Source organism: Carcharodon carcharias, chromosome 4, assembly GCF_017639515.1.
Source record: "Carcharodon carcharias isolate sCarCar2 chromosome 4, sCarCar2.pri, whole genome shotgun sequence".
Classification (NCBI taxonomy): Eukaryota; Metazoa; Chordata; class Chondrichthyes; order Lamniformes; family Lamnidae; genus Carcharodon; species Carcharodon carcharias.
The window spans coordinates 108,107,113-108,131,510 of NC_054470.1; the positions used below are offsets into that span (position 1 = coordinate 108,107,113).

General features: G+C 45.5%; 1 protein-coding gene across 3 annotated transcripts in view; it reads right to left on the reverse strand.

Moving 5' to 3' along the window:
• plppr1 (phospholipid phosphatase related 1) overlaps positions 1-24,398 on the reverse strand; it is a 130,395-nt gene that overhangs the window by 21,389 nt on the left and 84,608 nt on the right. For all 3 annotated transcript variants that reach the window (XM_041186334.1, XM_041186335.1, XM_041186336.1), the window contains 2 exons: positions 17,276-17,408; positions 6,044-6,294 (listed from right to left, as the gene is read on the reverse strand). In XM_041186334.1, coding sequence (XP_041042268.1) covers positions 6,044-6,294; positions 17,276-17,408 — 384 coding nt within the window. The remainder of the gene's footprint in view (positions 1-6,043; positions 6,295-17,275; positions 17,409-24,398) is intronic.

Below are 24,398 nucleotides of genomic sequence, written 5' to 3' on the forward strand. Positions count from 1 at the left end.
GCGGCCTCATTATGCCCCACAACCTGCGGGTACCTGGCTTCGACAATTGGCCTTAATAGGTCTTTAGGGACTTTAAGTGACTACCTACCACTTCCACACCAACCCCACACCCTCGCACCACCCCACCACCACCACCCCCCACCTCCGCCAACACTGGGAAACTGGCCTGTGATTGTGCACCTTCACATTGGCCAGTGATATGAATTTCAGTGCCCGCCAGCCTCCATGCCCACTCCCATTGAGGCTAAAAATTCAGCCCCATATTTATTTCCATTTACTCTGGGAAACTATTTAGTGTTCTGTGTTGGCAGCAGAAATTTGGGGCTGAATTTTCCCCCTGTTGGGGGAGGATGTTGATGGGCAGGTGCTTGAGGGTGCACTTCCGATCGAAGGTGTGGTGTCATTTTACGTGGGTGGTCCAATTAATGGGGGGGGGGTGGGGAAATCCCAAAATTGAGAGTGCGCTCTTTCGCGTGTGTGCCTGAAAGAGCACATTCATCTCCCTGAGACTAAGTGCTGCCGCAGGGAGATCGGCTGTACTTTCAAAAATATTAAAAACAGAAAACAAAAATTTCCCTTACATGTCCCCTCATGTGACAATGTTACATGAGTTGGGACATGTTCATAATTTCCAAAAAAACTTTATTAAAATTTTTAAAACCCTACATGAAACCTCAACCCGCCTGTGGATGAGGTTTCATGTTTTTTTCACTTCTCGCCAGGGCTCCTGGCCTGCCCGACAACCTTAAGGTTGGACGGGCAGGTCCATTAACTACTTTAATTGATCTGTCCATGGCCTCATTTGGCCATTGACAGGTTGTCTGGCCCACAGCTGATTTTGCTGCACTCCCACCTTCCTGAAAATTTAAATGGGGCACAGTGACGCCAGGAGTTCTGCCCAACGTCATCGCGCTTCATTTTATACGTCAGTGAGCGGGTCCCACCCTCGCTCGCCAATGGCAAAATCCAGCCCTTAGAGTCTGCTTTTCTCTTCCAAAGTTTTCAGTTGACAACCTTGATTCCTGACTCTCCATCTTCCTGACAGCAACCATCATGAAGAATAATCTGGTATCTCTGTCAGATTGGTTTCTAAGTGATTTCTTCTTGACAGCAACAGCAGCCTGTGTGGCAAAAATTCAAAATTGCATGGAGTTTACAGCATGGAGATAGGCCATTCGGCCCATGCATCTGATCTATGCCAGAGCTGCTTCACATGAGCCTCCTCCCACCTTTCCTCAACTAACACAATCAACATATCCTTCTGTTCCTTTCTCTCTCACGTGTTTATCTAGCTTCCCCTTAAAGGCACTTGTGTTCTTTGACTCAATCACTCCAAATGGTAGTGAGTTGCACATTCTATGCTGTCTGGGCAAGAAGCTTCTCCTGAATTCTTTACTGGGATTTTTAAAAAGTTATTATCTTATATTTATGACCCCTAGTTTTAGATTCTCCCACACCTTCTCTCCATCTACCCAATGAAACTCCTTTAAAGACCTCCATTAGGTCCCTCTTCAGCCTTCTCTATTCTAGAGAGAAGAACCCCAGCTTGTTCAGTCCCCCCTGACAGTTATGTTGAATGGTAAGTATAAGGAACAAAATATCACCAAACAGCAGGTCAGCTTTCAACTAGTGTAACAGAATGTGCAATTAGTTGGTATATTTTGCTAGCAGTGCACAACAATAGTATGTGCAACAAGTGAAGAGGGCACTCAGTAAAGCGTGTATCTCCACCATGCTGGGATAACTCAATGTTATTACAATTACACAGCTCTTTTCTCAGGTTTTTCTCTGCCTGGTTGATATTCTGTAATTGCAAAACTGAAAAAAGAAATTCCCTTATTAAGGGCTTCCATCGCACTGAGGAGGCTTCAGGCCAATCCACATCCAAGAACCTGCTTTGAAAACTCTGCTCACATTTTGACAGCTGTGACTAATTGCAGCAGCTACAACAGAGGCAATCCACAACATTCTAAAGCAATCGACAATATACTTTAAAAAAAAGTCAATCTGCTCTATCTCCCAATTGTTCCTTTATAAAATTCAAGGATCTGGATCCATATCTTCGCCAAAACCTGAACAGTTCTTCCTTGGCCCATGCCTTACCTGAATACCAAGTTTAGTTGGCATCTGACCATTGGCTTTTGAGATAAATTGTTTACAGACAAACAGATTAACAAACAGGGGAGTTAGGACTTGCACAGAAATAAGAAATTTGCTTATTAATTTAAGCCCATTTTTTTTCGGAACAAGAACAATTTAGAAAGATAGATAATTTGCTTACTTTGAGATATGTTGGAATCCAGGAGTTAGCCCTTCTGTCATGTAAACAAAGATAAATTACTTCTGATACCTGTGATTAAATGGACAAAATCCTTGAGGCATAGCTAAGTGACTCCCTGGCTTATAGTGCTCACAATCAAAGGCTCTGCTTCCCTCTATCAAATATACCGTGGAGTAGAGTAGACAGGGGGGTTGGGGAGTTTAAGTGAGGAATCATTTGACTTCATTAGAAATTTGATCCATTTTTAATGAAAAGGAAAATTGATCCAATTTGCTAAAGCGCTGGAAAATGTTTTTTTATTGCTTTCCTTTTTTAATGTTGATGATGGTTAAGGGATTAATATTTTAAAAATAGAAAATGATAATTACCAGGATAGATTAATCACAGCTGCAAATCCAGTGACTTAGATTCTGCTCAAACATCCAGTAATTGTCGACATTAGCTGAAGCCAATACAATGCTGTATTAACAAGCATCTGTATGTGTTATACACAGAGTGCAATGTTTTTCTTACATTAAACATATTCTATTTCAGTTGTGGATATTGGGCCTCAGTAGGGACAATATTGAGGGTGGAATTGTCCCAGATTTGCACAAAGCGTGGTAGTGGGTGAAAAAAAAAGTTGTTTTACCCACTGGCCGCAATGGTGGGTTTTCACGCCATATTGTCCCTTTCCCACCTCATTAATTACGCAGCCACAGGAAACACGTCGTCTCGCTGGCAGGCGGCTTCCAAGTTGCCTGCCACACCGTTACCTCACTGCTTCCTCACGCCAGGACAGCATATTTAAACTGCAGCTACGCACACACTTCTCAATGCTTGCAGCCCAGTACTGCTCTGATGAAGACATGGCATCAAAAGCCAAGGAGCGTGCAGCCCCTCAATTCAGAGATGCATCCTTGGGATGCCTTCTGGACACTGTGGAGGCCCACCACATGTCCTCTACCCCCAATTCTGGCCGCAGTCTCACCACTCTGGCTTGGGAGACGGTGGCAGAGGTGGTCAGTGCCAATGCTGTAAACAGGAGGTCGTCCATCCAGTGGAAAAAACAGACAAATGATCTCATCTGTGCCGCCAAGGTAAGGCAACCATCTTATCACTCTAAACTCACACACACAAGACCATCACATATTCACTGGCATCTCACTCACTGTCAGCTCAAGGGACATCACCACTCTCTCTCTCACACACACCCTCACATCTCCATCAGGCCTCATCTCCTCTGGAGACTGCCTCCTCAGCCCTCAACATCTTGAGGCCACTTGCACAGATCAACATGTGCCCCCCCACTCCACCCCACACCCCCCCCCCCGCACACCCTGGGATACCTCCCTTCCCCAGTATAGCTCTCGACCTGCAGCCTCTTCCCTTGCCTGAGGCCACTTCTCCCCCTCCCCCAAGCAAGCCCTAGCCCTGCAGCCGTACAAAACCATCCTTGACTTCTGGCTGATCTGGTAGGTAGAGAGCTGCACGTGAGCCCCCCCCCTAAGAAGTGATGTGGTGCTGCCTGGTACTGATGACCACAAGTACTGCTTAAAGCAAGGTGGGCAAACAAACCTCAACATACGGAGCAAAGTGCAGCTCGCCAGGTGAACATCGCTAATGTACAGTTTTGAAACATGTCGCCATGCAATCATGCCAATGTGTCCAAATGATCCAGCGTGGGGGAATGATTCTGGCAAGCAGGGCTTATAATGAGATGCAAATGTATTAAAATAGCATTCCCGACATCCCTTACTTCCTGGTGCCTGCTCCCTCCATCAGGTACTGAGTGCCTTTCAATGAGGGACCCTCTCTGGAAGCCCGCAAGCAGTACCAACATGATTTGCTTTTCAGGTTCCCCACATGGCAAGTCCCCTGCCTGCCGCTGGGTGAATACTAGCGGCAGTGGGATGAGACCCTTAAGTAAGCATTAATTGCCCGCTTAAGGGCCTCAAATTGGCAGTGAGGCAGGATAGTCATCTACGGACCTCCCAGTCACAGATTTAATCAGGGCATGGCAGGAAGGCAGCAGAGTTCTCACCTGCTATGCTCCTGCCCAATTAAATGACACCCACTACCAAACTTGCCATGAGCGTGGGCACTGCATTGTGCCCAACTATCCTGATGCACTCCTGGCGACCTACCTTCCTTCCACCCTCCACACACTTCAGCTCATCCCCAACTCTGCCGCCCTCACTCTGTATCCAACTCACAGCAGGTGCCATTCACCCGTCACCCCTTTAATTGTTGACCTGCATTGGTCCTTGCCTCAGATTTAAAAGAAAATTCTCATTCTTTTTCTCAAATGCCACCAAGCCCGTGCCCTCCCTATCTCTGTAAACTCTGCCAAACCTACCAGCCTCAAAAATCTCTGGGCCCCCTCCTGTTATGGCCTCTTGCGCATTCCTGATTTACAGAATTTCCACTCATGAAGGCCCTACTCTCTCCCTGCTCTCTCACTAAACCTTCCCACCTCCTATCTCTCTCATTCCATTACAATGCTCCTTATAACACATTTTATGAGCAAGATTTCGGTCACCTTTCTTAATACCCCCATATGTGGCTCATGTCAAATTTTACATAAGAACATAAGAACTAGGAGCAGGAGTAGGCAGTTCAGCCCCTCGAGCCTGCCCCGCCATTCAATACAATTATGGTTGATCTAATTTCAATTTCTCGCCTTCTCCCCATAACTTTCCAACCCATCACTAATTAAAAATCTGTCTATCTCTTCCTTAAATTTATTCAGTGTCCCGGCATCCACTGCACTCTGAGGTAGTGAATTCCACAGATTCACGACCCTCTGAGAAAATTAATTCCTCATCTCTGATTTAAATCTACCACCCCTTAGCCTAAAACTATGGCCTCCCGTTCTAGAATGCCCCACAAGGGGAAACATCCACTCCAAGTCTATTCCCTTAAGCATCTCATATACCTCAATTAGAACTCCTCTCATCCTTCTAAACTATAGCGAGTATAGGCCTAAACTGCTGAATCTCTCCTCATAAGACAAGCCCCGCATCTCTGGAATCAATCTAGTGAACCTCCTCTGAACCGTCTCCAATGCAACTACATCCTTCCTCAAGTAAGGGGACCAAAACTGTGCACAGTACTCCAGGTGCGGTCTCACCAATGCCTTGTACAGTTGCAACAACACTTACCTATTTTTATACTCTATTCCTTTAGCAATAAATGCCAAAATTCCATTTGCCTTCCTTATTACCTGCTGTACATGTGTACTAGCTTTCAGCGATTCATGCACGAGGACATCTTGATCCCTCTGCACTGAAGCATTCTGAAGTTTCTCTCCATTTAAATAATAAGTCACCTTTTTATTCTTCCAACCAAAATGGATAACCTCACATTTATCCATGTTAAACTCCATCTGCCAAATTTTTACCCATTCACCTAACCTGTCCATATTCATTTGTAAATTTCTTATTTCTTCATTGCAACTTACTTTCCCACCTATTTTGATGTCATTTGCAAATTTAGCTATAGTACCTTCTACCCCTGAATCCAAGTCAAAATCCAAGTCAACAAAAATTTTGTTTGATAACATTCTTGTGGAGCACCATGGGGCCCCACTTACGACATTAAAGGCACTATATAAGGGCAAGGACCTTTCCATTGTAGTTGTGATATTAAATGAAGAAGTAAACCCTGCAACCAAGCCACTAAGGTGGGACAGCAAAATTCAATTCCAGAACATGGGCCCAGCCATTAGAATGGAAGTGCATCAGCCATGTGAAGGACACCTGTGATGAAACACGCTCTTACCGTGGCATACAAGGCACAGTAGATGCTCAAAGATGCATCCTTCGATGGAAAGGACCTTCGTGCGTTTGCAATGACTTCGGGGTTGCCAGTGCAGATGCGTTCGTTGGTTATGAATCGGGAATGGGAACGGCAATCAGCTCCTGTGTAATTGGGTTTGCAAACGGTTATAAAGTATGGGGTTAGGCTCCCCGTGACCACTTGGCCTGCGTTTACAAATATATCCGTAGCAAACAGTCCAAAGGCAAACACACCTATTGGGGAAGAAAGAAACACAAAACTGATGAATAGATGTCACTCTTTTCTGTGATCTGAGATTCAACTACAATACTGCCTCACTCAGCCACTTAAATGCTTGATACCAAACTCAGCTAGTTATCTAAAACTAGCTAATTTTCAGGGGGGAGAATTTTTCCTATGGCAGACGGGCTTGGCGGGAGCGGGCGGTGGCGGGTGTGGAGCCGATCGCCGCCTGCGATTGGCTGCGCACCGGCATTTTATGTGGGCGAGCCAATTAAGGCCCACCCAGCTTAATGTGCGGCCAGTAGTGTTCAGCGCTACCTTTGCGGGCGGGGGGAGGAGGGAGAGTCGGGGGCCCGCGCTCTTTCGCGCCCTACACATTCCACCCGTGGGTGAGGTTTCCTTAAAAATGCGAAGGCCGCCTGGGCTGTCCACCTGCCCGCTAAGCTTAAGGTTGGACGGGCAGCATTCTTAACTAGTTTAATTACTTTTTGATGGCCTTAATAGACTTGACATTTCGGCCGGTGCGCAGCCACCTATGGTGTGTGCCCGCTGAACGAAATAGTGAGATGATGCGCGATGACATTGAGATGCACGTCTAACATCACCGCGCGTCATTTTACATGTTGGGCCCGCCCCTGCACACCTGGTAGATTCAGCCCCGGGTTTTGCACCTCATTCTGACCAATCCTTTCAAAATAGGAATATCCAATGTTTTGGAGCTGGGGGACCACTCACACCCAGTGAGTGGAAAACATGAGGCCACACAGCAATCAAACTCCGAATGTGCAAAAGATCAAAGCCATCCAAATGCTAAAAATCTCTCAAAATCTACAGAAGAAAATAGTTCTCCTGTGTAAGGAATTGTGAGAACTGCCCATAAAAAGCAACACTCCCATGCACAAAAATTCCAAGTTCGCCATCACAAAAATTCCCACACTCCTTTATTCAAAAGGGCCAAGCGTTCTCCAAGCTCCTTTCCTCCCACTCCCCATCTCTCCCCTCGCTCAAATCTTAGAATCTTGGAAGCTTCAGACCATGCTCTTTAAACTTCCCAATTCCTGCAAAAAAGAAATAAGACGTTTTCCAATTTTTAAAAATTATTATTCATTCTCAGGATTTCGGAATTTATTGTCCATTCCCAATATTCCCTGACATGGCAGTGGTGTTCCTGAGTCGCTATTCTTTGTAGTGGTAAGGTACAATTGAGTGACTTACTGGGGCTCTTTAGAGAGTGGCTAGGAGTCAGCTGTGTTGGCAAGGGAGCTGGGGGGTCACATTAAAAAGGTATAACTAAAGGACATGGGTGAACCAGTTACATTTCGAAGACAATCCAATGTCCTATGGTCACTTTTACTGATATGAAATCCTCACATCTGCCACGAGGGATTTGAAATGCTTCATCAATTATGGGGCAGCCATTTACCTGCCTTCCAGGCTGCAGAACTGAGGATTAGCAGAAGTGCTCAAAGTAAAAGCTCAGGGACATATCGCAGGCTGAACACTCCTGCTTCACAGTACAGCCCAAACATCAATCTTGTTGCACTCATTCCTGAGTTGATAAAGAGACAAAGTATTGGCACAGATCCAGGACATGGGAGGGGGAAGGCTCCTCTGCCCAAGCTGCAGGTTCCCTGTGGACACCCTGTTGAAGCTATGGGTGTGGCGATGGCCTAGTGGGAAAGTTGAGTGCTGGGGGCAATGGCATCAGCTGGCTGTTGTCCGGCCGCCGGTACTTCCATGGGATCAGGAGGAGCCTCCCTTCTCCTCCCATGGATATCAAGAGTGAAACATTTCTTGGGCTGCCTCATGAACAGGCTGTTCAGTCCCCGCTCAGTGCCTGCTACAAGTAGGCAGAGCATGAACGGCGCAGCAGCTCAATTTGTGCATTCAAACTGCCTTGTGGCTTTCTCGTGAGCAAGATGCTCACTTCTTTACAGTCCCATCAGGTGGCTGAGGCATACTTTCCCCCAATTTCCAGCAGCTGGTGTCAGCTTTCCAGGTGTGAAAGGGCAGCTAGTTAGGGACAAACATCCCCTCACTGCTGCTGGGTCAAAATCCTGGAACTCCCTTCCTAACAGTGTTCCTACTACACATGGACTGCAGCGGTTCAAGAAGGCATCTCACCACCACCTTCTCAAGGGCAACTAAGGACGGGCAATAAATGCTGATCAAGCTAGCGATGTCCATGTACCATGAAAGAATAATAAAAAAATCATCCCACCAATGATGGACAGCAATAAGGCCTAAGGAAAGGCCATATAGATGGGTGAAGGAATTTGAAGATTTGTAACTACAGAAATATGCCAATAGCATGCAGCAAGAGTGGGAGAGATTCCTGGTCAGCCATGTGATGGAAAGAAATTGGAGCCTCCATTCACTATCCATAGCTTCAGGGTAAAACAATAAACATGTATAAGTGTATGTTGCCACAGCAACTCAGATTCCTTGAGGGTCCAGCTGGATCAGTTAGCTGGGCAGCTGGATGGATCAGTTTGGTGCCAACAGTATGGGATTCGATCCCCATTCCGGCTGGAGTGGATTTGGGACATGTTACCTTGCCCAACCCATGGTGGAGAACATGGCACTTTGGGTCAGACCTGCCTTCAGGTAGATAACAGAAGAAACACAATGGAAAGGTCACTGGACAGATTAACACAGATGGAGGTGAATGATCTCACCATTGAGAGCAGCTTTTTTTCTGAATGCAAAGTATTTCACAAACACTATAGATGGAGTAGTGGTATAATACTTCTTGGAAGAGGGAAACCATTCCTGGATTTCACTAACATTCATATGGTACTCTGATGAATCTCTGGTCCCTGGATTCTTACAACTAAGCATTTTGTAAATTAATTCTGGAACACGATACACGGCTGGCAATTGCTAAGGGCAGAATATTGCCATCGGTGTGCAGGGATGGGGCTGACATGCCGACGTGTAAAATGATGCAAGGTGATATCAGGCGTGCGACACGAGGTCACCACTCGTCATTTCGATCTCTCGTTCGGCGGGCGCGTGTCAGAGTCGGTTGCGTGCCCGCCGAACTGTCAACGGCCTATTAAAGCCATTAAAAAAGTAATTAACCATATTAACAATGCTGCCCGTCCAACCTTAAGGTTGTTGGGCAGATGGAGAGCCCAGGCAGCCTTCGTGTTTTTCAGGAAACCTCATCCATGGGCACGATGAGGTTTCCTGAAGGTTTTATAATACAATTTAATACATTTTGCTACATTAACAAACATGTCCCAGCTCATGTGACACTGTCACATGAGGGGACGTTTAAATAATTTTTTGCTTTATTTATAACAAAATTTTTTTATCAACTTAATCTCCCTGAGGCAGCTCCCTGCCTTAGGGAGATTGCTGCGCTACCTGGGCGGTCAGAGGGAGGAGGGAGAGTCGGGGCCTGTGCTCTTTCGCACATGCATTACCTCTACATGTAAATGATTTGAGTAATTAAAAGCAAGGATGGGTAATTAAGCATTACTGATTTGTGTTCCTGTGCATTAGAATGAAGTAAGAGTAAGGAGAGTGGTAAATCTAAGAACAATTGAAGGATTATTTCTTTGAGAGGAGGTGGCACGGGCACTAATATTTAGTAGCATGCTATACTATTGATCAAGTTGCATAAACAAAACAGAAACTAGGATAAATAATTTGTTGCCCTAATTAAAAATAAACTGATCCAGAACATCAGTGTGATAATTTGATTTCCTGGAATGTTCAAGCATTTAACAGCTCCCTTTGAATGACATTACTGTGGTTGATAGTGCAGCACATCATCTATAGGGACAATTTCATCATGAACAGGGTTTATCCCACAAAGTTTGTATTTGAGGGTGAGATGGAGAAAGAAAGATTTGCATTTATAAAGCGCTCTTCATGGCCACCTGACAATTCAAAGCGTTTTACCGCCAATGAAGTAATTTTGAAATGCAGTCGCTGTTATTATGTAGAAAATGCAATTGCCAATTTGCACCCTGCCAACTCTCACAAACAGCAATGTGATAATGACCAGACAGTGTGATTTGTGATGTTGTTTGAGGGATAGGTGCTGGCTGAGTCCCCTGCTCTTCTCCAAAACAATGCCATAAGATATTTTACAGATCTGCCTGAGAGAGCAGACAGGGGGCTTCAGTTTAACCTCTCAACCGAAAGACAGCAGCACTCCTGCAATATCGCGTGTGGAGCGCTGCCCTTGGTTTTGCACTCAAATCCTGGACTGGGGCTTGAACCGGGAACCTTGAGCTGAGAATGCTACCACCTCAGTCACGGCTGACATGGAGAGGAAGGAATTAATCCTCCCAGTTCAGCGATGCATTAATACTTCATTCTCACATCTTTGCGAGCTGCCTCCAGAATGCAAGAACCTTCTTACAGTTTGTGCAGCTAGTCAGGTTGCTGCGTGAGGAATTATTTGCCCACACTACTTCCTGCAGTGCATCCTCCAACAAACCCATGAGATTAAATACCATACATCTTCAAAGAAGGTTGCAATGAAAAATGTATTTTTAATGCCTTTTGGGGCAGTCAAACTGCACTTATTCCCTTAGATATCCAGGCTCACTAATGGAACAAGACAGCGTTTGATTCAATGTGCTTACCAGACTAAGAGCTGTTTCCCTACAGGTAACGAGTTACAGGCCACTGTATTCTAGTAGCTCAGAAGTAGCTGCATTAACTCTTTCCACTCCAACAATTAAAGGAGGGACTGTCCTCACTAAAAGGCATTCGGCAGACCGTGTTATTTCATGTCAGAACAGAGAACAGTCCCCAAAAAAAAAAATCAGGCTCCGTTTTGATAAGAGTAACGCCCCACATAAGTGATGTAAAGTTGGCGTGGGGCGACCTTACGCCGCTCGTTTGTGAAGAGGAGATTTACCGAGTGTTTTTCATGAAGGCTTTGGAATATAAGTTTGTCTTAGAAACTGAATGGAGGAGGAAATTGGGCAGCGTGAAACCTAGCTGCAGTTTCACCTCCTTTGCGCTCGGGCCCCAGATGGATTTACGCCGCCCTGCCTCTTTAAGTGTAACTTAACATCATGGCTGCAAATTCCCAGCGTGTGTGAACCTGCAGTTGACTCCCAGCCAAATTTTTTAATGTGCATGAACCTCTCGCACAAAATGCAGGTCAGAGTGAGAACACTGGAAACAGGCCTTTTCGATTTCAGTTTCCCTTCAAATGTCCAGCAGGGGCAGCATTGCCCTGACAACGATTTTAAAAATGAAATGTTACACCAAAACATATCCCTCTATAAGAAGCCCCACGAGGTTTAGCACATCACTGTGAGAAAACTATTGATTTTTAAAATAAATTGGATACTTCGGAGGAAGTTCCTCATCATAATTTAACAGAAATGCTTCCGAGGGTTGCTCTCTCAAATTAGATATTGCTGCATCTTGGCTGACCAGGGTCATTGTTTTGCCAGACTGTAGCAACCAAGCTCAAAGAATCACACAGTACAGAGGGAGGCCATTCAGTCCATCGTGCCTGTCCCAGCTCTTTGAAAGTGCAAGCCCCACTCTCCTGTATTTTCCCCATAGCGCTGCATTTTTTTTCAAGTATTTACCCAATTCCCTTTTGGAAGTTTCTATTGAATCTGCTTCCATCACCCTTCCAAGCATTGGGACCATAGCCGAGCAGTATGAAACTAAATCCTCAATTTTAACCCCTCACACCTGGTGAGAACAGAATGACACGGGTTGGACAGGGGGCTGGGGGTGGTGGGGGGGTGGTTTGGTTGATGGTGCTGGGGTTGCCATGAGCACACTAAAAATTCTTACAGCTCCCTTCTCACCCAATCCCCACTGCACCGCCTGCCCTTGTCACTGCAGCCAGAAAGTCTTCACACCCGGACGGTGATGAGGGCCTCTTTGACAGTAAAAGTCAGGGTCTAATGATATCATTCAGAACCAGGTGCTATTTTAGCTTTCAGCCAGATTTCCCAGCAAGATGGAGTGGTGGTGGTGATGGAGGGAGAAGTGGGCCTCCTTCAGCTGGGGCCCAGGATTCAAAATGGTTCTGGGGCTTAGCTCAACCAATTGTGTAGCCCATGCTCAACTATCAGGGCTGAGTGAAAATCAAATTTACACCAGCTTATAAATAGGATTCTATTCCATTCCATTCCATGAGTACTCTGCCTGTTGGTAGGTCCTTGGCTCATTATGTGTTGTTATTTCAACCTGAGCTATTTCTTGGCAGTTTTATTTTTGTCAGTGGTGGCTTGTCGTTGTTTTCCACTCTCAGGGGCAGGGTGAGGAGGCAGGTCCCAAGTTTACCTCAGCCAGAGCAGGAATCGAACCTGCACTGTTGGCATTATTCTGAACCACATGCTGGCTATGAGCTAACCGGCCCCCATATATAGGGTATATACTTCGAAAGGAGACATTTTCGGGGCAACAGAGAAAGAGGCTGGGGAGTGAGACTAATTGGATAGCGCTTCTATGGAGGTGGAACAGGCAAGAGGGGCAGAATTGCCACCTTGTGTGCTGTCCACAGTTTATGTGTGCAATCACCTCACTATCAATCCTAATGTGTTTTGAAGATATCAATTGATGGGTCCAAAGCAGGCACACAACCAATTTGTTTAGCTTCTGGCTGGGTGCGCACAGCTAATAGTGGGTTTCACTATTGTGGTGAAGGAAACAGATGGCTTCCCTCCACATGTTTAACCTCCATGGTTTAGTTATGAATAGATCAATGTCAGTAATAATCATAATACTGCCCTCGGGCCCTCTTGTTGAACTCTGACCCTTGGTAGACCAGATGCCCATATATCTTTTGACCTCCATTTACAGTTCACCGACAGGGAAAATTATATACTGTGTCCCAATAGACTGTCAGTGAGGACCAGTCTAGATTAGATGCAAATTAAGCCCAAATCAGTTTTTAATTTGCCAGCAATTGCTATGATTTCGGCTGAACTGACTCTTGCTTAGTCTTCATTACTAACATCCCTATTTTAATTAAGTTGGAAGATGAGGGAAGTGGTAAAAGATGCTCAGCTATTTAAATTCACACTCCTCATGAGTTAACATCCCTAAAAACAGATCCAATCCACATTTTCTTTTGTACCTTTTCCCAGTTTCTGACGCCACTAGAAAGAAGGAAACAGAGAGTTATGCAGGTCCTGTAAACATAAACATTGGTAAGGGCTGGTTGGGCCAAATGCCTTGTTTCTGTGCTGTATATTTTATGTAATTCTATGTAACTTATCCTGGCTCATAAAGCCACAGGCATCATCAACCTTCATAGCATGAGGCCATTTGGCCAAAGAACTTGAATGCTGATGCCATGGTGATATTTGAACTCAAATTCTCCAGATTATGCATTAAAATCTCTGGATTACTAATACAATAAACACAGCACCAAGAAGCTCAATACCATCCAGGACAAAGCAGTCCGATTGATTGGCACCACATCCACAAGCATTCACTCCCTCCACCACCAATGCACATTAGCAGCAGTGTGTGCCATCTACTAGATGCACTGCGGGAATTCACCAAGGCTCCATAGACAGCACATTCCAAACCCACGACTGCTACCACCTAGAAGGACAAGGGCAGCAGATAGATGGAAACACCAACACCTGGAAGTTCCCCTCCAAGTCACTCACCATGCTGACTTGAAAATATATCTCCGTTCCTTTACTGTCGCCGGGTCAAAATCCTGGAACTCCCTCCCTAACAGCACTATGGGTGTACCTACACCACATGGACTGCAGCGGTTCAAGAAGGCAGGTCACCACCACCCTCCCAAGGGTAGTTAGGGCTGGGTAATAAATGCTGGCCTAGCCAGTGTCAACCACATCCCATAAATGAAAAAAAAAACTAATCTCCCCTTTCTGAGGGTCTTATGGTGCAGTGGGAAGGGTGCAGAAGCTCTGAGTTCGAGTCTGACCCCAGGACTTGATGGCCAAGGAAGTTGTGCTCATAACAAGGCCAAACAGGTTGACTATCAACCGCTAAATCCTACCAATGCCAATGGTAGGTGGTAAGAGTGGGAGATTCATGGTCAGCCATGTGATGGAAAGAACATTGGAGTCTCTACCCTCACTATCCATAGCTCCAGGCTACAACATGCATGTAAAAGTGTACCACAGTAACTCCGATTCCCTGAGTGTATTGTAACACATCATCACCACACTACCCTTTCTAGAATTACATAGAATCAAAAACACAAGAGCAGACAGGTCACTGAGCCTAACAGGTCCGTGTCAGTGTTTATATGCCTTCTCCCACTCTCAAGCTCTTCCAACCCTGCCATCTATTCCCTTTTTTCATATAAATGCATCAAGCTTTCTCTTAAATGCAGGCTTTCCAAATATCTGTAATTAAACATTTACGACCTGGTTTCAAAGCAGCTTTCAAAAGGCACATTCTTCATAATTTGACATAAGTTTACAGTAAAAATGCAAATATTTTATGAAGCTATAGTAAAGGACACTATAATGAAGAAACATCTGCTCGAGCTGCTAAGTATTCTGTTAGTGGCAGCCTGTCTCATTGCTGTGCTTAACTAGGTGGCACATTTAAGTCACCATTTTAACCCATCATTTCTCCCAGGCACAATTTAACAGTGACAAATATGAATATTTTTGGTTGTACAATTAGCAGAGATTGGTTGATTAGAAACACTGGGTGGAATTTTCTGTCCTGCCACTGGCGTTCATGTGTCTTCAGCTGCCCTGATCCTGAAGTCTGGAATTTCCTTCTCATATTCCTCTGCCTCTCTATCCTCCTTTATGACACTCCTTAAAACCTCCTCCTTTGGCCATACTTTTGATTAGCCGTCCTAATCTCTTCAATGGTTCGGTGTCAAAGTTTGCTTGATTATGCACCTTGTGAAGCGCCTTGGGATGTTTCACTGTTAAAGGTGCTATAAATGCAGGTTGCTGTTTTAGTTGGGGATCACAGCAGATAGAGATGTTGAATTAACCCCCACTGTTCCACCAAGACCAGTGCTGCAATATATAAGCGCATCCTTGCCTTGGGAAACTGCAAGGGTTGGAAAGCTGCCAAAATGAAGCATTAGATATGGGAACCGTAGAAGTTTGCGCTGAGTGGATGGGCGCGCACCCAACCCGCTCGAGCATGAAATGATACATGATGACGTTGAGCGAGTGTCCCAACGTCAATGTGCACTCGCGCAATATTTCATTCGGCGGGTGCACGCGGGAGTCGGCAGCAAGCCCGCCGACAATGAACAGGCCTATTAAGATCATTAAAGTAATAATTGACCAAAATTTTTCACTGCCCGTCCAACCTTATGGTTGAAATCATGGTCGGGGCCTGATTGCGGGCGGTGGTTGGCTTCACAATCGCTCCCAGCCCCACCCACCACACCTGTCCAATAAGATCAAAACCCTGCCTCCAGTTACTGCTTACTGCACTCCACCACAGCAAAACATTTTATAATAATAACCTTTAATAAAGGTTGAAAAATGCCGTGGAATGGAAAGTACTAAACAATCTCCTGAATTAAAAATGAGTCTAATTTATTTGTGTCTCAGAGTGTGCGTAGCATCACTACAAGAAGGCACGCGCACTGTGTGGAACAGATAAACTTTGTAAACTGAAATCCACATGGCGTCCCTTCAAAAGCTAAAAGATTTGGTCTTTAAATGAATATGGTTATTCCTAAAAGGGAACCCATGACCAATGCTTCTAATCATTCAACTGATTCTTCCAGATGGTGTAAATGCACAAAGAAAGCTTTGGAAGAGTGCAATGCACAGCCAAGTTTTCAGCCTAGTTTTATGAAGTTGTTTTTAAGAGTGCTGCAATTCCCAGTTCCTCTCTTATTGTAACACTTGATATTATTTCACTGGTCAGACTGCACACTTATATCTTTACCACCAGATAAAAATGCCAGAGATAAACTAGCGATATTGATTCAGTGCCCCAGCACCCCCCAAACCCCATCATGAGGTATATGTATAGACTAGATTTGTTTTCCCTCGAATATAGGAGATTCAGATGCTATCTAACTGAGATGTTTAAAATTATTTTAAAAATTGATGGAGAGAAACTATGCTACCTGGTGGAACAGTCCAAGCCAAGGCATTAGGGCTAAACTTAAAATTAGAGATCGGTCATTCAGGGTGACGTCAAGAATCATGTCTTTACACATAGCGTACTGGAAATCTGGAACTCTCTCCCCAGTAAAATGTTTGAGACTGAGGGTTCAATTGAAAATTTCAAAGCTGGGATTGATAGATTTTTGCCGGGTTGGGGATATTCAGGGTTTTGGAACCAAAGTGGAAAGATGGAATTAAGACAGATCAGCCGTGATCTCATTGAATGGCAGAATAGGCTCGATGGACTGAATGGCTCCTCTTGTTCCTGTGTTCCTTCCTGTACTGATTTCCATTTTTTAAACTGAATGAAAACTGGGGAGATGCACAACAGGCTGCTATATTGACCTGGCCCAGTTTAGGTTGTTTCAAAGATGTCAAAATTACCCTCTTTGTTACTACTCCTCACCGTAGGGTTGCAGACATTGATATCACAGCCTTTGATCAGCAGCACCTAGAATCATAGAATCTTACAGTGCCATTCAACCCACTGTGTTTGTGTCAGCTCTTTGAAAGCTCTGTCCAATCAATTGCACCCCTTTGCTTTTTCTCCAGGACTATGCAATTTTTCTCCCTTCAAGTGTTTATCCAAAGGTTAATATTGAATCTGCTTCCACTGCCCTCCCAGACCATTATAACTCATAATGTTAAACAAAACTCTCCTCATCTCCTGCCTGGTTCTTTTGCCAATGGCCTTAAATCTGTGTCCTCTGGTTACTGACCCTCCTGTCAGTGGAAACAGTTTCTCCTTATTTTCTGTATCAAAATCCCACCTAATTTGAACCACCTCCAATAAATCTCCCCCCTAACTTTCTTTGCTCTAAAGAGGAATTGGGTTTCCATGCTGCCTCTGTCACCTAATGGGATGGAAGCTAATCTCCTCCCAGTATAGAAACAGCTTCGTATGGTGACTCACCTATAAACCTTATTATTCTCCGGAAAAGAGGACTCAAATAACAGCACTCTCCTGTTATGATGGTCTTCTCCTGATTGAGGAGGCTCTCTCTTGTTGATTTTATAAAATACATCGATATCTCACCAATGAAAATCTGGAACAAAAACAGATACACACGATAACCCAGAATATTAAAGCTGCAGGCAAAGAGAAGTTAGAATTTGGGACATCAAGAATGTCAAGGTGGATAGGATTAGGTAACGTGCATAAGACAGTAAGCTAGTTGACCATTTTCCCATCGTGCCCTGACTCTTTGCAGCAGGCGGAAATGTCCTCACGACACCCGCGCTGAGCATAGCAGGTTGATGTTTACAAGCAGGATGAACTTGTAGCTGCAATATCTAAACAAGTACAGATAAAAATCATTAACAACAGAACACTGTGCCCAGACAAGGGCAGAATGGACGAAATTAGACCCCGGCATATGGTGGTGGTGGGGGGGGGGCGGGGGGGGGGGGGGGGGGGGGGGGGGGGGCACGGAAGGGTGGTATAATTACAAGGCTATTGGTCAGGGACCTTTAGGGGGTCTCATTGCATGTGGAGATCATAGTCTAATAGGTTTGGAATCTCAGAGTAGCCAGGTTGTATAATTATAATTATGGTGGTGTAGTGGTAATGTCACTGGACTAGTAATCCAGAAGTTAAAGCCATGGGGCCATGGGTTCAAATCCCACCACCGCAGCAGGTCAAACTTAAATTCAATTAACTAATAGAAGAAATTTGGTATTGAAAGCTAGTCTCAGAAATGATGACTGTGAAACAATTGTTGCATAAACACAACCTGTTCACAAATGCCCTTAAGGGAGGGGGATCTGCCATCCTTACCTGGTCTGGCCTACATGTGACTCTAGACCCACAGCAATGTGCTTGATTCTGAAATGGCCTCACAAGCCATTCAATTCAACGGAAATCATCAATGGGCAACAAATGCCGGCCTTGCTGGTGACACCTGCGTCCCATGAAAGAATAACTAAATATGATACCAAGACCTTTAATGAAATATGACTTAGTTAATAATCCGGCCCTGTCATGGCAGGACACATGGTGGGAAATTTGGCTGCTCAGTTAAAAGTCCAAGTTTCAACTCCAAATTTCTTTGGTTTCTCGACAGCTGAGCTCTGGCCTTTGCATAGCAGTAACAAGCTTATAGTGTACAATAAATTATATCATGTCAAGATAAAATGAGGGAGATTTTCTTCTGTAAAGCTTCATGTTGTCTAGGCAGGTTAAATTGAGACGGAATGCCAGGGGTGGGTGAGTTATGGATTCTTATCCATCAGACAATCTTCTATTTCCTACTCCTTATGCAATACATTTCTGCCTCTAGCTGGCAATTTTGGGTGTGATTCCTCTCCTGCCCCCTCTGTTGACATAGCTTGGACAGGTAATATGAAGGATAAGAATCTACAGCTCACTCATATCCTAGTAACTGCACGCAGGGACGCCTTCAGAACAAAATCACTTCCACTAAAACCTTCATCCCATCAATCTGGGTTGGATCAGATGCCAAAACTCCGAGTGTCTGGTCAGTCTCTCACCTAAGGCCCTACATGGTGAGATGAAGGAGCATGAAAGCAAAATACCGTGGATGCTGGAAATGTGAAACGGAAACAGAAAATGTTGGAAATGCCCAGCAGGTCTGGCTGCAACTGTGGAGAGAGACACAGAGTTAACCTTTTAGGTCAATGACCATTCATCAGAACAGAGATGATGTAGAGTGGAAGAAGCTCTAATGGACTATAAACACCAATACACACCATTCAAGCTGAATGGCTTCTCTCTGTGCTGGAAATCATGTTTAATAAAAGATTGCTGGGGATCTCCAGCTCCGCTGCGGGTAACGTGGCAGGTCAACCAAAAGTCCATTGACATTCAGAGGGAGATGCATGATCCTGGTGGCAGGCAGGGGCGGAAAATTCCAGCCTGTGTGTTTGCTTGGTGACAATGTGAGACTCATTTCAATGGGTTTGATCTATCTCATGTGAGGAGCAGCATGTCTTAATCAATTTGACCTGGAGGGAGTTTATTTCAAAGTGATGTGGAGCACATTGACCCATTGGAACAAGAAAATTTCCTTCACCCATTTTCAACACTTGGGTCTTGATGATTTGAAGCTGTCAAGCTTAATGGGCATTCAATTAATTAGTAAATTACTGAAGCAGCAATTCAGTGCTTTCAGAAGCACAGTTTGTCAAAGGCATTTTCAAATGAGTTGAGTAAATCTCCTTATCAATGGATAATTAATCTGGTGAAGTATCTTCATCATACAAGTCACCATTATAAATACACACATTGGACTTTACATGAGGTAGTGACTGCTTATAAACTGAGGGAATGATTTCACTTGCCATTTCATTAAAAACCTGAAATTAAGTTGCCACAAGTAGAAGTAAACAGAAACAGGCCATTTGGCCCAACTGAATGATGCTGGTGTTTAGGCTCCATATGAGCCTCCTCCCTAGCCCTCTTCAACTATCCCCTATCAGCATATCCTTCTCTTCCTTTCTCCCTCATGTACTTACCTACCTTCTCCTTAAATGTATTGACGCCAATTGCTTCAACTGTTCCACGTGGTAGCAAGTTTCACATTCTCTCTACTCCCAGGGAAAAGAGGTTTCTCCTGAATCCCCTATCGGATCCTCTGCTGTGTGAAAGGTCATTTTTACCCTTGCCGCTGGATCTTACTGGGTGCTGTGATCCACCATTCCGTTTATGGATTTTTCCATGTGCCCATTCTCAAGGAATCTGCCAAAAATTGGTTACCTTATGAAACCAATCCACCCCTCAGCCCATGTGCACAAGATGATGCATGTCAGTTCACCTTAGACAAGGTCTTAAAACAACTTGGGCATCTCAGACACCTTCAGACAAAGGTGTGAAAACTCAGTTTGGTCAAAAGATTGATGTTTATTCCTAGTGAGTGATGGGTTAGTGTGATGGGTTTGATTTTGGCAACCATTCGCAGATGGCATCCCATCATCTGCCCCATCATAATCCTTGAGCACTGAGTTAGAGCCTGATGCGGTGAATAAAAACAGAAATGAGGAGGATGCACAGCTTGGGGAGGTGGTGTCCGGGCGCGGGGTTGGGGGGGATCAATCACTCGCTGCAATTCGTTCCTCCTTGTAAGCGTCACTTGTTCTCTATCCTTGAATTTCCGCCCCAATGCCGACCTCCATTTTCTTGCCAAAGTCTTTGAATGTGTTGTCACCTCCCCCCGTGCAATACCTGTCCATCTTTCCCATAACTCAATGTTTGAGCTCTTCCAATCAGGCTTTCCCCCTCCACCCGACACAGCGTTGAATTGAAATATACCCAGCGGCGGGATTTTCCGGCCCAACCTGCCTCTGGGATCGTCCATCCCACCGAAACTCCTGCAGCAGATCCCGAGCCAGTAAAGCCCAAGTGACACCTTATGTTACTCTGACCTATGACTCTGGTAAACGATTCCTCCCTATCCTTGGATATCTCTGCAGTATTTATGGCCCATCTCTAGTTGCCCTTGAGAAGGCGGTGGTGAGCTGCCTTCTTGAACCACTGCAGCCCATATGGTGTAGGTACATCCACAGCGCTGTTAGGGAAGGAGTGCCAGGATTTGACCCAGTGATAGTGAAGAAATTGCGATATATTTCCAAGTCAGGATGGTTTGTGACTCGGAGGGGAACTTGCAGGTGATGGTCCTTGTCCTGGGTGATAGGGGATTTGGAAGGTGCTGTCAAAGGAGCCTTGGTGAGTTCCTGCAGTGCACCTTATAGATGGTACACACTGCTGCCACTGTGCATCAGTGGTGGAGGGAGTGAATGTTTAAGATGATGGATGGGGTACCAATGAAGTGGGATACTTTGTCCTGGATGGTGTTGGCCTTCTCAAATGTTGTTGGAGCTGCACACATTCAGCCAAATGTATTCAATCACACTCTGGACTTTGTGCCTTGTAGGTGCTGGACAGGCTTTGCGGAGACAGGAAATGAGTTACTCGCCACTGAATTCCCACCCTCTGACCTGCTGATTTAAGCAGCGCACAGACGTTGTGTGCTATCATTGCACAGAGTTGTCATGGTGCAGTCAAGCTGAATGGCTGCACATAGTCCTGTCAATCTGGAAGTCCTCCTCCATACCTTGGCAGGAAAGCACGAAACCTCCTTGGAGTCAGTTGGCAGTTATACTGAAGGTTGGGAGCATCATTTCAAGGCATTTGTTGAATGGCTCTACTGAGACCTGGTCCAGAGGAGAGTGCCTCTGTTGAACATGACTCCCAAAGTTTTACAGGTAAAGTACAAGTCTGAGGAAAATTAATATGGATATAGAAATATGTGCCTAGTTTCATAGAATGTATTTCTTGCAATATCCTCTGCTATTTACAAAGAATCTACGTTACAATTTTTCTACAGAGCTCCGATTTTTTATAAAAACAAAAAAACTGCGGATGCTGGAAATCCAAAGCAAAAACAGAATTACCTGGGAAAACTCAGCAGGTCTGGCAGCATCGGCAGAGAAGAAAAGAGTTGACATTTCGAGTCCTCATGACCCTTCAACAGAACTAGGTGAATCCAAGGAAGGGATGAAATATAAGCTGGTTTAAGGTGTGTGTGTGGGGGGGGGTTTGGGTGGGGGGAGAGAAGTGGAGGGGGGTAGTGTGGTTGTAGGGACAAACAAGCAGTGATAGGAGCAGATCATCAAAAGATGTCACAGACAACAGAACAAAAGAACACATAGGTGTTAAAGTTGGTGATATTATCTAAACGAATGTGCTAATTAAGAATGGATGGTAGGGCACTCAAGGTATAGCTCTAGTGGGGATGGGGGAGCATAAAAGATTTAAAAATATTTAAAAATAATGGAAATATGTGGGAAAAGAAAAATCTATATAATTTATTGGAAAAAAAAAGGAAGGGGGAAGAAACAGAAAGGGGGTGGGGATGGAGGAGGGAGCTCAAGACCTAAAGTTGTTGAATTCAATATTCAGTCCAGAAGCCTGTAAAGTGCCTAGTCGGAAGATGAGGTGTTGTTCCTCCAGTTTGCGTTGGGCTTCACTGGAACAATGCAGCAAGCCAAGGACAGACATGTGGGCAAGAGAGCAGGGTGGAGTGTTAAAATGGCAAGTGACAGGGAGGTTTAGGTCATTCTTGTGGACAGACCACATTGGGAGCAACGAATGCAGTAGACTAAGTTGGGGGAAATGCAAGTGAAATCCTGCTTCACTTGAAAGGAGTGTTTGGGCCCTTGGACGGTGAGGAGAGAGGAAGTGAAGGGGCAGGTGTTACATCTTTTGCATGGGCATGAGGTGGTGCCATAGGAGGGGGTTGAGGAGTAGGGGGTGATGGAGGAGTGGACCGGGTGTCCCGGAGGGAACGATCCCTACGGAATGCCGACGGGGGGCGGTGAAGGGAAGATGTGTTTCGTGGTGGCATCATGCTGGAGTTGGCGGAAATGGCGGAGGATGATCCTTTGAATGCGGAGGCTGGTGGGGTGATAAGTGAGAACAAGGGGGATCCTATCATGTTTCTGGGAGGGAGGAGAAGGCATGAGGGCGGATGCGCTGGAGATGGGCCGGACACGGTTGAGGGCCCTGTCAACGACCGTGGGTGGAAAACCTCATTTAAGGAAGAAGGAGGACATGTCAGAGGAACTGTTTTTGAAGGTAGCATCACCGGAACAGATGCGACGGAGGCGAAGGAACTGAGAGAATGGGATGGAGTCCTTACAGGAAGCGGGGTGTGAGGAGCTGTAGTCGAGGTAGCTATGGGAGTCGGTAGGTTTGTAATGGATATTGGTGGACAGACTATCACCAGAGATTGAGACAGAGAGGTCAATGAAGGGAAGGGAAGTGTCAGAGATGGACCACGTGAAAATGATGGAGGGGTGGAGATTGGAAGCAAAATTAATAAGTTTTGCCAAGTCCCGACGAGAGCATGAAGCAGCACCAAAGAAATCATCGATGTACCGGAGAAAGAGTTGTGGAAGGGGGCCGGAGTAGGACTGGAACAAGAAATGTTTCACATACCCAATGAAGAGACAGGCATAGCTGGGGCCCATGCGGGTACCCATAGCCACACCTTTTATTTGGAAGAAGTGAGAGGAGTTGAAGGAGAAATTGTTCAGTGTGAGAACAAGTTCAGCCAGACGGAGGAGAGTAGTGGTGGACGGGGATTGTTCGGACCTCTGTTCGAGGAAGAAGCTAAGGGCCCTCAGACCATCCTGGTGGGGGATGGAGGTGTAGAGGGATTCGACGTCCATGGTGAAGAGGAAGCGGTTGGGGCCAGGGAACAGGAAATTGTTGATGTGACGTAAGGTGTCAGAGGAATCACGGATGTAGGTGGGAAGGGACTGGACAAGGGGAGATAGAAGGGTGTCAAAATAACGAGAAATGAGTTCTGTGGGGCAGGAGCAAGCTGACACGATCGGTCTACCGGGACAGTTCTGTTTGTGGATTTTGGGTAGGAGGTAGAAGCGGGCCGTCCGAGTTTGGGCGACTAACAGGTTGGAAGCTGTGGGAGGAAGATCCCCAGAGGAGATGAGGTCAGTGACAGTCCTGGAAACAATGGCTTGATGTTCAGTGGTGGGGTCATGGTCCAGGGAGAGGTAGGAGGAAGTGTCTGTGAGTTGACGCTCAGCCTCCACGAGGTAGAGGTCAGTGCAACCGACAACAACAGCACCACCCTTGTCAGCGTGTTTGAGGACAATGTCAGGGTTGGACCTGAGAGAATGGAGTGCAGTAAGTTCAGAGAGAGACAGGTTAGAATGGGTGAGAGGAGCAGAGAAATTGAGACGACTAATGTTGCGCCGACAGTTCTCAATGAAAAGATCAAGAGGAGGTAAGAATCCAGAGGGAGGGGTCCAGGTGGAGGGAGAATATTGGAGGTGGGTAAAAGGATCCGTTGAACGGGGTGAGGACTCCTGCCCAAAGAAGTGAGCCCGGAGACGAAGACGGCGGAAGAAGAGTTCAAGAATTCATTGAGGTGAGGGCGTAAGGGTATGAAACTAAGTCCTTTGCTGAGCACTGAACGTTCAGCATCAGAGAGGGGAAGGTCAGGGGGTATAGTGAATACACGGCTGGGGCTGGGATTGGAAGAGGGGATGGGGAC